General features: G+C 44.0%; 1 protein-coding gene and 1 long non-coding RNA gene across 9 annotated transcripts; one reads left to right on the forward strand and one right to left on the reverse strand.

Annotated features, from left to right (window-relative positions):
• Positions 1–1031: 1031 nt before the first annotated feature.
• On the reverse strand, positions 1032–13035 carry LRIF1 (ligand dependent nuclear receptor interacting factor 1). Of its 8 annotated transcripts, none has more exons than XM_086861935.1 (5): positions 12634–13035; positions 8602–8677; positions 5058–6576; positions 3445–3723; positions 1032–2191 (listed from the first exon to the last, which is right to left on the reverse strand). In XM_086861935.1, exons 3-5 carry the CDS (start codon positions 6561–6563, stop codon positions 1724–1726), a joined length of 2253 nt encoding a protein of 750 aa, XP_086718061.1. In that variant the 5' UTR covers positions 6564–6576; positions 8602–8677; positions 12634–13035; the 3' UTR covers positions 1032–1723. The 8 variants fall into 8 exon arrangements, with proteins under 8 accessions (XP_086718061.1, XP_086718060.1, XP_086718064.1 ...); XM_086861934.1 differs by having other exon boundaries at positions 12683–13027; XM_086861938.1 differs by having other exon boundaries at positions 5058–6568; positions 12683–12780.
• Positions 5881–12254, forward strand: LOC147649435 (uncharacterized). Its single transcript, XR_015279015.1, has 2 exons — positions 5881–11220; positions 11284–12254. It is a non-coding gene; the product is annotated as an uncharacterized LOC147649435 (long non-coding RNA).
• Positions 13036–13722: the final 687 nt, after the last annotated feature.

A 13722-nucleotide genomic window follows, 5' to 3' on the forward strand; every position in this document is an offset into this window, starting at 1 on the left:
ATTTTCCCCCATCCCACAGGAGGGGAGCGAGTGGAGCACGTAGGTGTCTGTCCCAGAACACCCATTCCACACACAGTGAGCCCATGGATGCCCACAGTACCACCCTGGCTTGCTTGTTCCACCACACTTCCCTCCTACCAAGTAATCTCAATCACTGCAGACTTTATTTCCATTATTTACCCTCCCTCCTCACCCACTACTGTGCATCTGGTCCATCACCTTGGTCCAGCTCAAGCTCTTCCTGCTCCTGGAAGTGTCACAGGCTGGGCTGGATGGGGCTTGCAGCAACCTGGGCTAGTGGAAGGTGCCCATGGCAGGGAGTGGAATGAGATGAGCTGTAAAAGTCCCTTATACCCCAAAGCCTTCTCTGTGATTCTTCAGAGCAGGAACTTCTTTCTTCCCTTGTAAAAACCTCTCTTGCTTCTCCAATCCACTGGAATTTTTCCCACTGTCAAAAATTATATAAACAAGGAATTTGGGACTAAGCTCTCTAAGAAACATCCATCCTACACCAAAACCCTACAGATAAACTGGGCATCCATGGGATAATAAATGAAAACCCTGTAGATGAAAATTTGACTAAAATTAAACAAAATAAGAATAAAAACAAAAGCAAAGACAGTAAAAAGCCTCCTGTGAACACAAATCCACAGCAGAGCTCTGCTGGGGTCGGTGATGTTAAACATAAACATAAATAGACAAGAACAAGACAATCATAAAAGTCTGCTGGCAAAAAAAGTTATTAATTGGTGGAAGAGAAACTGAAAAACTGCAGAAGGAACCTGCAAGGATCAAAGACATGGACAACAGAGGACAAGGAAGTGTCCCTACACATACAACAGAGCATGTGGGAAAATACACACAAAGTTCTATAAAAATCAGGATGTAAAGACAGTCTGAGGGCACATCCCCTCCTACAAGGCAAACTAAGGTACCACAAATGAAGGTGGGAAGAGACATGTTCAAACAGCAACAAATTAAAAGACACTCATTGAGGATCGTTAAAAATACCACCCAGGGATAAAGGAGTCTTTTTGCTTTGAGAAATTATTATTAACAGAATTCTGTTTAGAAAAAGTACATCTTGCAAAACAACCCCACAACCAAATTTCCACATTGCACAGCTGGAGCTGGCCATGGCCTTATAAAGGCTCACAATAATGACAGGGAGAGCCATTCATCCAAACTGTCAAAGGGCTCCTCCTGCCTCTGTCTTCATATCTGCAAAAGGTTTTGTATAAATACCTGCATTGTTACTGTCTAAAGCCTAATTCCCAGCTCCTTTAAATAGCATTTATTAACAACTGCCTGTTGACCTCTTCTGAAAACTGACAGTTCTCAGCAATTCAAAGTTCTCATGCAATGAGAAACACAAACAAAAAAGTATCTACAACTAGGGTTTGCAATTTGCATTGGGGTTCCATGAGCCAGGCTATGGAATTTGAAAGAGGAAAGTTTATTTTCTAAGACTAATACAGAACCCCTAGATTCAAAATATGGGGAATGGTAAAAATGTCTGTGCTCTTGGATCCTGTCCCAGAAGTAGAATTTGATGGTCCAAGTCTCTTATTTCTGGCATTTAACAAAAACCTACAGTTCTCTAAATACACACAAATTTCATCTAGTTCTTCCACCTGCCAGAAATATTCATTTAAGCAAGGGATCTCCTCCTGAAGTCCCTGAAGAGGTGATGCACAGGGCTGGGATCCTCAGGGCAGGGGTTTCAGCTCTGCTGCATTTCCCGGCGCATTTCCTCCAGCGCCGCCTCGCGCTCCCGCAGCAGCTGCTTCAGTCGCTTGATTTTCTCATCCCGGATTGTCTCATCCAGGTCTGGGGGAGCCACGGGGAAGGCGTCATCTCGGAAAGAACCTTCCAGAACAGAAGCATCCTCTTGAGGGTTCACTAAAACTGAAAGGCCCGTGTGGGCAGTGTCACTGCTCTGGGAGAACGTGTCCTGCTCCGAGTCCCTCTCTTGGGACGCCCCAGCAGAGCCCGTGGGAACAGCCAGCAGCGCTGGGGCTGTGGGAGGGGACACACTCCTGCTAAGTGCACTGGAACTCGAGCTGCTGACTTCTAAACTGGGACTTGTGGCTGATTTGATGGAAGTTCTCCTCCTCTTCCCGCTGTCCAACAAAGGTGAAGATTTTATTTTCCTTCTCCTAGTCAAATCCTCTTCCAGATCCACAGCTATCTGCAGTCAGAAAGACAAAAATCACTTCTGTTAAACTTGGCATCGGCTACATTATAACACCAAGTTCTCTAGGCACAAATAACAAGTTATTTGTTGAAAGTTTTTTTAAATTACTGCTTGGAAGAAGTTTCTTTCAGCAAAGGAACAAACATATTTCTGTGTTTGATGTTTTTCTAGCAAAGATTCCCAGTCAACAATTTCAGAATACTGATTTCCTTCCTCAGTCAACACTGCATGTCTCCCTATCCTGGGCACGTCCATCATCTCCTGTGGCTGTTTAAGTTAACACTACTGCAAGACAAAAACTTTCTAATTTGATGGGAAAATTCAGTGTAGAAGGATTCTTCATGTCTACATTTCCAAAACCTGAATCTGAGGAGTAACGTCCATGATCAGACTAAATTCCTCCCAGATGTTTTATTATTTGAATCATGGAATCACATCCTGGTTTGAGTTGGAAGAGACCTTAAATCCCATTCCATTCCACCCCCTGCCATGGGCAAGGATACCTTCCATGATACCAGGCTGCTCCAAGCTCTGTCCAGCCTGGCCTTGGATACTTCTAAGGGATGGTTTAATGTTAAAGTTAATGGTAATGGTAATGGCAATGGTAATATTATGAGCAGCCATGGATCTGCTCAATTATTAGCACAAAATTAGTAAAACCTGAGAACATCTTTGATTGAGTTGAGTTGAGTAGAATCACACATAAGAAAATGTAGCTGAACGGAAATACTTGAACGGATAAAGTCCTTTCCACACATTAACACTGAAGTTCTTCCTTCCAGAAGTACCCAACCAATGACAAAGTTTCTAACAACATTTGTAATTCTAAAAATTGAACAGATCCAAAAGTAATTTCCTTTAACAAATCCATTCCTCTGCCTGTGCCCACTGTGCTGCTTCACAAACATAATCATCTGCAGAGGGTATAAATATAAACCAGGATCCCGAGGTCTGGTCCCTACTCCAACAAGAACCATCACCACAGTAGTAGGGACAGTTTTCTCAAAAGCATTTGTTGTTCAAGTTTCCTCCATTTGAACCCAAAAACGAGGATAAAAATTCCTAGAGGGTGCTCGAGTCATCCAGAAATCTCAAACAAGTTCTAGGAACAATTCTCACAGAGATCACAACAGCTCCTGACTCTTCTGGTGAATTCAGAGGTGGGAGGCTCCAAACACCCCCAGCTCTGTACTGACTCAACAGACGCTGCTTTCTGAGTGTATTTAGCACTGAAAAATCCCAGATACCTTTTTCTCTTTAACACATTCCTGATGATGATTCATTATTTCCACATCCAATGAGGATGAACTGCAAGAATCATTTTTCCTTTCCAAACTGTCACTGGAACAAACCCCTTCTTCTGGACTCTCACAGAAGGCTCTCGATGGTATTCTCGTAAGGTAAACTCTCTCCTCCTTAAAGAGACCAAATTTTTTCCTTAATTCCAAGAATTGTCTCCAGTGTTGGTTGTCTTGGTGTTTGATCTGAATAACCTTTCCTGGTGAGTCCATTTTTTCACACTGGATCTGAAATACAGAAACAGCAAGAGAGCCATCAATCACTCCCTCATTCTCTCTCTCTACATATATATAAATAGATAAAATATATTAATATAAAAAAGTAGGTACTAGAAAGACAGGTGAACATTTATTTTGTCTGCCATTCTCCCAGAGCTATCTTTAACACAGCTATCATTTAATGCAGATAAGCCAATTTTGATAAATTATATGCAAATTATTGTAGGTCTAGCACTCGTTATTTGACACCCCAAGTCCATTGTGGAACACCCAGAAAATGTCCAGACCAACCAGCAATCACAGAAAAAAAAAAAAAAGAAGCAGCAAGAGAATCACCTGTTCTACCCTTCCAAAGTAGCAAAGAAAGAAGAAGGAAGTGCAGGTCTTTACTCTTTACTGTCTTTACTCTGCAATCCAGAGGTTTGCAAATTCAGGGACAAGAACACCTAATTTGCTGAATTACTTCTCACCAAGGTTAAAGCAAATGCTGACACTCAGCATCACACAACACTGAAGAAAGTAAATGATATTTCAACCATTTTTTAGGTGAAAAACAATCAAAAAACTAGGTCTTACAGTCTGTTGCAACAATTGTCTAAAATTTGCAAAGATACACTCAGTTGACATTTCTGTTCTGCCTGGACAACACAAATTTCAGAATGATTTTTTTCTCTGAAGACAAAATCATCCTGGCCTCTGGAGCTACTTAAAACATGACCAATCCTGCGTGGGGAGCTTGGGGATTGGAGGCTTACAACTTTTAATACATTTTCAACATTATGATCTTAAAAGAGTATGTCAATGCAGCATTAATGATCTCAAGAGTTCCTGATGTAGACCCAGGGAGGGGAGGAAGGAAACACAGCTCCTGCCCATGGCTGTCAGAGCAAGTGGAGCCTGGAGCTGACACTGCCACACCAGAGCTGTCTCTGGAGGACAAACTCAGCTCTTCCAACTTATTTTCCTTTTGTGAAGCCACAAACTTGTCCTTCACATCACCCCTGCAGCCCTGATGTTGTGCTGTGAACATGTGGCATCAACATCTAAGAGCCCAAACCATGAACAGCCTCCCTGCAGCTCATTTATTGCTGACCATTTATCCTGGGAGGAAATCAAAAGTCACCCTTCCTCTGTCCCTCTCTTTTTTATGCATTTCTCACTTGCACAGTGCAAAATTATCGGGGAAAAGACCTTTTATTGACTAGAACCAACCTTAGGGCAGCATTTCCAGGATACCTTGTTACAAGAATGTGTGAACTCATCAAGGGCCATTTTATCCACCCAAAACCAGGAGCAGAGAACCACTGAGCAGATACTGAGGTGGCATGTTTATGATTTATTACCTTTGGCCATTCTTCACTGACAGCACATTCCTGCTTAGCCTGAGGTAGCACAGCTGCTCGTGGGGAATGACTCGTGTCTTTGCCATTTTGCCACACACTTTCCTGCATCCCTACTGCTGGAACCGGGATCACTCCACTGCAAGAAATGCTCTTGGTGAAGGGAAAATTCTGTCTCTGGATTACAGTGGGATCCTGCTGATCAGCACTTGGCATAAGCAGAGCAGCAGATGTGGATTTTAAGTCATTTCTTGAGCCAACTGGTGATGAATTTTTGGAGACTGTACATGGGTTTGGGTCTTTCTGAGACAGCACCACTCCTTTGCTTTTTGACAACACCAGATTCACCACTTTACTGGTTATTTTATTGACTTCAGTAGAATCAATTTGCTTGGGTGTCTCCTTTTTTAGTAAAGCATCAGAAGAGGAAGATGTTTGTTTGTCAGCCTGGGCTGACAGAACATCAGAGCCTCTTTTGGTCAATAAATAGATCTTCCCATTGTACATGACCAGAGCATTATCTTTCAAAGGTGTGATTTTGGTTTGGCTTCCACCAGGACCATTAGAACAGAGTGGCAAAATATTTGCAGTATTAACTTCTACATTCTTCATGTCTGACAAAGTTTTCAGGATCTTGGAAGCCACATTATTTGAAGACTTTACAGGGATAAGACAAGCTGCTGAGAGTGGGGCGGTTTCTTGCACGATCCATTTCATGGGAGCCTGCTGGCACTGCTGCCCCTCAGGTGTGACTGGCTCAGGAGAAGAGCCAGATCCCTTTTGGGCAGCTGTCACTACCAGTGTCTTTGAAACTTCCATGGCAGATTTGGGGCAAAAGCTCTGCAAGCACTTGGGCAGGACTTGGGAGGTTTTCACAGTGTTCACGGGTGACACATAAATCACCGTCGGCGTTTTTGTACCGTCGGCCCCTCCAGACACGTTGGTGGCTGCAGCTGCCAGGATTTTTTGCTGAATTGCAGGTGGCAAAAGAGATGCTGGGACAGACTTCACTTCTGCATCAGCTGGAATCTGGAGGTGGTGTCCGGAGGGCAGCACTGAAGACTTGACAGTCACTGGGAGGGATTTGGTGTTCACCACCATATAGGTTGCGCTGCTCTGGTGAGAGGAGCTTGTGATGACCACATTCTGCAAGGACACTCCATCCGTGGGCACACAGCTGCTCTGGGAGTTGACAGCTGCACTTGGAATCGAGCTTTCCTTTTCAGAACCTGCCCTAGCACTTTCCTGCTTGTCTAATGTCCTCCTAAGAATAATCTTTCCAGGATTAGGAGGCTGAAAAATAGGTATCTTAACAGATGAAGGTGCAGCAGTATTGCCAAGCTGTGTCTTAAAATTAAGATGGACTGGGCTAGAAACATTTGCATTAGAATTATTTGGCATGGCTGGAGACTGAACTATTGGCACAAAGCTTCCAGAAGTTTTAGAAATGGGAAGCAATTTCAGGAGTTTTTTCCCATCTGGTCCCGTTGTCTGAACGACTCGGTACATACATCCTGCAATGCTTAACAAAGAAAAGGGAAAAGAGAAAAATGAAAGGCAGTGTAAGTGAACAAGCACAGGTACTTTAATTCACAAGCATTAGTGACCTCTACACCCAGGGCTGAAGCAAATTAACTCCTGGAAAATGCCTGAGCTAATCTTCAGGAGCTTCCTACTGCCTACCTGGATTTCCATTTCAGACCACCTCAGTCTGTCTGAAAATAGTATCCAACTTCTACACCCCAGAGCAGCAAGAAATGGCATCTCATTCAGATTAAAAACAAGTTAAAAGACCCCAGGAAACACCTCACATTACCTCTTCTTCCCTCATGGGGCCTTTCATTATGAAAGTGAAACCACTTCCTCCTGAATTCCCTGAAAAGCTTTATTTTTCCCTTTCCTACCTCCCTGTTACTATTTATATCCTTCCTGAGTGTTATGAACTATGAATTTAAGGAACACTTCAGGAAAATACAGGCAGAGTAGTTACATGGCAGGATGGAAGCAGAAATTACTTCAGACATAACAAAGAAATCTGGAAGCAGGATGCATTTATCTAGTGGAAAAGGCAGCTCCTGTGCCTCCACTGCACTTGCCCAGCCATTCTCGAGGCAGATACAGACCACAGAGGTGGTTCATCTTCAGAAAGATGGAAAACCCTCAAATGTTACTGGATTATAAACATTTTTGAGACCAGAAGTCTAAGTCTGGGAGGGGAAAGACTTCAAAACCAAGGAGGAACACAGGGAAACAGCACCAGGGACATCTGGAGAGAAAACAGAGATTTCTTGCAGGTGGAGGTAAGAACGCACCAAGAGACAGACAGATCGTACAAAGCACAAGTTAGCTGGGACTGCTCCAAATGCCAAGATTTTTTGAGTCCATGGCAAGACAAAGAACCTTTCCCATTCCAGGGGAGTCTGCCCAAAGCAGGCTCTTCTACAAAGAACTCCTGGAGTCTGAGCAGAATTGCCCAAAGCACTGCAGAGACACCTGGGCAAACAGAGCTGCCCTCACTGGAAAGAAGAGACCAAATCACTGGAAGTTGTTTCCCAACAGCGGATCCAGAGCGATTAAAAGGCAGAGCTGCCAACTCCACCAGGAGTCACCAAGAGCACCAGCTCCATTCCAGTGACTTCCCATGTCAATCAATGCCTTGGGAACATGGACATGGGAGTAGTTCCCAGTCCCATCCCAGTGACATCAGTGCTGTGTCCTGCTTTCCATCAGCTAGTTTTGAAACCAGCATTTTTTCTGTCTTTCCAGGCTTCTGACTCAGCTTGGAGTGGTGCTTGGGTGAGCTCAGTCCTGTGTGCCACAGGAATGCTCCTCACTCCCAAAGTTGGGCAGGTGCTGCTGGGGGTCCCATTCCCCTGGGTACTGACACAAATACCCCACTGCTGTCTGCCCAACACACAAAGGCACCAGGCACACACAGCTTTCCTTGCTGTGACCCTGGAATTAACTCCCACACCTCGTATTTTGGTACAATGCCTCATTTCTGGTCACAATGTGTAAAATGGAGATTTTTACATGAGGTATCAGTGCAGTGGGCAGGAAATTCTGCAGTGCTTTTGTTTTTAAGGTACTGAAAGTTAAAATATGGGCAATGACATGGTTCTAACCATGTGTCATAACAATAAGCTGTCTCTGGAGGGCTTAGGAGCAAAATGGAACTGGATGCTTTGGAATCAGAAACAAGAGTTGAGATGGACTAGCATTGACAGACAAAAATCTGACAGAAAACAGTTTTGCTTAAACGAAGAGGAAGTAGAAATATTTGTGTGTTTGAACATAATTAAAGCAGAGAAAAGACTTTTGGAGCGCTTTAAACCTCCCAGCACTACTAACAATGCAAATGAGGAACAGCAGCAGCTCCTGGACAACACTTTGTTCTGTTCTTTGAATCTCTCAACACTTCTTTCATAACTCCATAATCTACAGCCTCAACTTTTTTTCTATATATAAGAAGTAACTGCAAATTGAGAAGGAATTTTTCAGCAAGTCCCACAAGTGTGGAACTGCTGAAGAGAGAATGGGCACTTACCTGCACCCCAACTAACTAGGGCTGCAAACTGGAACCAAGGGGCAGAAGAAACCTCCAAAGAGGCTCATTCCTCCACCTGTCAAAGCAAGGGGACACTTCTAACTTTTGGGCAAAAGGAGGAGGAGCAGATCAGAGGGAGATGAAGCAAGAAAAAGAGGGAGAGATGAACTGAAGATATATTTGCATCAATATTTTCCTCTGCCAGTTTTCAGTGCTCACCTCTTCATTCCACCTGGAATCACCATTCACCTCAATCTTAACAGATTTAAAAACTGGTTTTGACTGTGCTGCAAACAGCAACTTTAAAAGTAGATTGGGAGGGGAAGCACCAGTAAAAAATCTCATTTGCCTGGATTTCAGGTCATTCTGATTTTAATGATTACAGAAGGCAATTGTAGCTTTTTAGCTCCATGAAAAAGAGCAAGATGCCCCAAAATTGTGATTGTCTGGGAAATAACATTCTTTACCTTGAAACAAATATCAGGTAATTACATCTTTGGAGAATGACAAAAAGCTGAAGGATAGGCAAGAGAGAAGGAGAAGTCCAATGAGATACCAAGAAGTGGAATTCACACAGATTTACTCAAACGACAGAGGAGAGAAAGGATCACTGCAAATATTTTTAGCTCTCTAAGTTGAAAAGGCTTCATTGCAACAATTCCACATCATAAAGCTTTTCCCAGGTGATACAAAGAAAAAACCACGAGTGCTTTATAACCACTTTATAAAGCAAAATAAAATAAAGCGCTGTCCCCATACATTTTTCATGAAGAGGAGTTGGAAGTTTTTTTGCTTCAGTCTTCAAGCTCATTGCTTCCATGAATTAATGAATTTTTAAGAGTCCCTTAAGCAGAATGAAAAAAGCTCCCTCAGTATCCCCTTTTTAGGGTGTCAGATCAATTTGGCTCAAGAACAGGTTCATTTCTTTTCCTAAAAAAAAACCAAGAAACAGTAGGAAATCTGTATCGTGCCAGGTTGTCCTTGGGAATTTCTCCCACAGTTATTGAAGTAGTTTTCTTTCTCCTCTTCATCCTCCTTCACTTTCCAACCCTGTATGAATAAACTTCCTTAAGTTTCAGATATGAAACTTAACTCAGTTTAACTTTAACTCAGGAATAATTGTGTTGTTATGATACTTTAGAAAGGCCTAAGGCAGATCCATGAACAAACCTTGAGGGAAACAAACTCATGGAAGACCAAAAAAATGGTGGACTGATAGAAATCTTATTTAACATTACCAGAGAAATTATCAAATTCAATAAAAACAATAAAATTCTGTGATATTCACAGAGGGATCTGTCAACCAGATCACATTTTTTTGACCCAAAAAGGAGACTTCTTTTGGTGAACAGTCTGTGTGTGGCAACACCAACACCTCCCTATGGACAGGGCATTAAGGAAGGCAGGAAAGCAGAGAGAACAGAAAGAAACTGGGAGATTTATTTCTTTACTTACTTAATTCAAGACACAAAATTAAAAAGAATAATGTACATTTCCTTCAGTTCGCCAGAATTCCTGTTTTCTTGACCAGACACAGCAATTTTATTGCCTAAACTTCTCTCACTGTTCATTACTCTCAGAAAACAACACAAAACACAAAATACTGAGTATTCAAACATTCACCTTCTTTATGCTTGCATTAACAAAAACTCTGGAATGTTTTCAGGAAATAGGAATATTTATTTCTGCCAAATAAATTCATCCACCAAATCCAGTGCAACCACCAGCACATGATTCCCACAGAAATCCTGACTGTGCCATTAAAAAATGCAGCAGTGGAGCCCAAAGGGACAAACTGACTCAGGAAAATTGACTCAATCTTCCTGCAAAGTCAGAAGGAACAGTGACCTCCTTTTCCATCTGCCTTCACTCCCCACTGTTCCTTCAGGCACAACCTTCATCCACAAATGGGAATAAATAGCCAGGGACTGTGGGCCACTCCAGAGAACCAAAATAATTTATTTTAATGGGATCCAAGAAGTGGCAAAGTAACAATTCATTGTCAATTGGAAATGTGCACCCAGGGACAAAGTAAAATTAATTTATTGTAGTTGATACATATTTATTTTATACAGCTGCATTCATTCCATAGATTATCTGAAAATTGTAATAAAATAATGAAAGTAATGATAACAATAAATATATAGTAACGTAATCTAGACAACATACAATAACCATCATTTTTATCATTATCATCATCTAAAGGAAACCAGAAAATTGATGTTGAATTTGGAGGAATCCTGACCAGAATTCCAGTTCAAGCCATCTCTAATGACCTGAGGTTTTATCCTAAACCAGAAGCTTTCAGTAATGGCAGAAAGCCACTTTCTGTTTGTCAGGAATTGTTCCTGGGAACTCTTTTCATCCACTGTGGAATATTCCCTGGAGTACAGATAATGTGGATGTGCAAACTGCCAGGAAACGCTCCCTGTGCTCCACTCTCAACCACAGCTCTCCTGATCCGAGACGAGATCCTCCTCCAGTCACAAAACCTGTGCTAGAGTCTGTGACCATCAACAACACCCAGCACTGAGTCTCTGACCATCAACAACACCCAGCGCTGAGTCTGTGACCATCAACAACACCCAGCACTGAGTCTGTGACCATCAACAACACCCAGTGCTGAGTCTGTGACCATCAACAACACCCAGAACTGAGTCTGTGACCATCAACAACACCCAGTGCTGAGTCTGACCATCAACAACCCAACACTGAGTCTGTGACCATCAACAACCCAGTGCTGATCCCAGGGCAGCCCCAGGATTTAGGAATCACCCACAACTCATCCCTGAGCACACAAAACACCCTGAGAACTCCTGAGAGACAGGGAAAGGCATCAGGAGCCAAACTGGAGCTGCTGGGCCTGCAGAGCTCCCCAGCACAGAGCAGGGGTGGAGCAGCCTGGAGAATTCCTTCAGCACAATTCCAGCCAGGAAAACCCAGCACAGCAGGGCTTGATCATAACAAGGGAGCTGATCACTGGAACTGTTCCAGAGAGTGCAGGGAACGGAGCTGGGACAGGGCTGGAGCCCAGGAGGGGCTGAGGGAGCTGGGAAGGGGCTCAGCCTGGAGCAAAGGAGTTCTCCTTATGGTTCTGCACAACTCCCTGCCAGGAGGGGACAGCCGGGGGGGTCGGGCTCTGCCCCCAGGGAACAGGGACAGGAGAGGGAACGGCCTCAGGCTGTGCCAGGGGAGATTCAGGTTGGATATTGGGGAAAACTTTTTCATGGAAAGGGTGGCCAAGCAGTAAGAAAAGGCTTCCCAAGGCAGAGGTGGAGTCACCATACATAAAAGTGTTTGAAAATGAGTGGATGTGGCACTTGGGGACACGGGTTAGTGGTGTGGAAAGGGCCAGACTCACTGATCTTTAAGAGCTTTTCCAACAGCAGTAATTCCATGAATGAAAGGTTCAATTCCTCTCCCAGCCCCACTCGCCCTTTCCCCTGACTCCAGCACACCCCACCCTCACCCTGATGTGGCTCAGCGACAACAAACACCAGAGAAAAGACAACCCAAACACGAGAGAAAATAACCCAAAAACGAGAGAAAACAACACAACCCAAACACGAGAGAAAACAACACAACCCAAACACAACAACACAACCCAAACACGAGAGAAAAAGCAACCCAACGAGGAGAGAGGGAGGAAGGAAGGAAGGAAGGAAGGAAGGAAGGAAGGAAGGAAGGAAGGAAGGAAGGAAGGAAGGAAGGAAGGAAGGAAGGAAGGAAGGAAGGAAGGAAGGAAGGAAGGAAGGAAGGAAGGAAGGAAGGAAGGAAGGAAGGAAGGAAGGAAGGAAGGAAGGAAGGAAGGAAGGAAGGAAGGAAGGAAGGAAGGAAGGAAGGAAGGAAGGAAGGAAGGAAGGAAGGAAGGAAGGAAGGAAGGAAGGAAATAGAAGGGATAAGAAAGGAACGGAAGGAAACGGACAACGCCCTCCCCACTGCCCCCCGCCCGTCCCGCCGGGGCCGCCGCCGCTCCCGCCCTCCCGTTGCCGCCCACGGGGCCCGGCACGGCGGAGAGCGGCGGGACCGTACCTGGCGGGGCGTCCCTGCGAGCCGAACCCCCGGGCCCGCCCGTACTCACAACTGCGGCCGCTGCTCAGGGCTCCGCGACATGGCGGGGCGGCCCCGCCGCGGCTCCGCATGTGCGTCACTTCCGCCCGCCCCGCCCCTCTCCTCCCACCGCCGCTTCCGGGATGCCGCTTCCGGGATGCCGCTTCCGGGTTAGCACTTCCGGGAAGTGGCGCCGCCCGGCGGCCGCGAGCGGCACTGCGGAGGCGGAGCTTCCGGTACGGGCGGAAGTGGGCGGGGCGAGGCCCGGGGGTCCCGGTACCGGCACCGGGAGCGGCACCGACACCGGGAGCGGCCTGTTCGGCTGTGCGGGAGCTCCGGGCCGGCCGCGGAACAGCGACACTGAGTGTGCGCGGGTGTTTGAACAGGCAATTTGCATATGCAGATGTCGGTTATAATGTATGCAAGGACCGGTCACGTCACGCTGGGTGAACACACACGTGATAACACCGAGTGCTATCAGTCAGATTTAGATGTAATACAGATTATGTACAATAAAATATAATCACGTAATATTATAATTGTACAATTATAATTAATTGTGGTAAAATTATGAATGGAAATAAAAAATAATAAATAAATGCTGAAATTTATAATCCAACATAATAAAATGATATCACCATTATGTTCTTACATTTTATGTAATCTGTATTACAGGTTACATGAAGTAAATATAGTTTTGTATTATGTTATAAAGATTTTATGGAAAGGGGCACCTGAGCCTATACAGACTACAAATATACATAATATTTATACATAATGTCTATACTTTTATGTGCACACAAAAGGAGACTGTGAGGTTGTGAGATATATAAATGTAAATATAAATATAAAAAATATAAATATAAATATAAATATATGTAATCTAGAATTATAGATAATGTTCTAACACAGCAGCATGTGTAGTACCCAACAGCAAACAGTAACATGACTCTGTGAGATTAATAGTAAATGTAAGTACAAATAATGCAAAATACCTTGTGCATTTTGTTATATATTCTGTGTTTTTGAAGTTATACAGAGAAATTAAAGAGTCCCTGGGAGTGCATTCGT

Source organism: Cyanistes caeruleus, chromosome 24 (genome assembly GCF_971803275.1).
Source record: "Cyanistes caeruleus chromosome 24, bCyaCae1.hap1.1, whole genome shotgun sequence".
In the NCBI taxonomy this organism is placed as follows: domain Eukaryota; kingdom Metazoa; phylum Chordata; class Aves; order Passeriformes; family Paridae; genus Cyanistes; species Cyanistes caeruleus.

Bases quoted from the DNA above. Each gene is read 5' to 3' on its own strand.
- LRIF1 (XM_086861933.1), bottom strand. From the start codon at position 12,743: ATGCGGAGCCGCGGCGGGGCCGCCCCGCCATGTCGCGGAGCCCTGAGC. The intron at 6,577-12,633 runs GTACGGTCCCGC...TTCTTTGTTAAG, and splicing joins TCGCAGGGACGCCCCGCCAG to CATTGCAGGATGTATGTACC. The intron at 3,724-5,057 runs GTAATAAATCAT...TCTGTATTTCAG, and splicing joins TCAGTGAAGAATGGCCAAAG to ATCCAGTGTGAAAAAATGGA.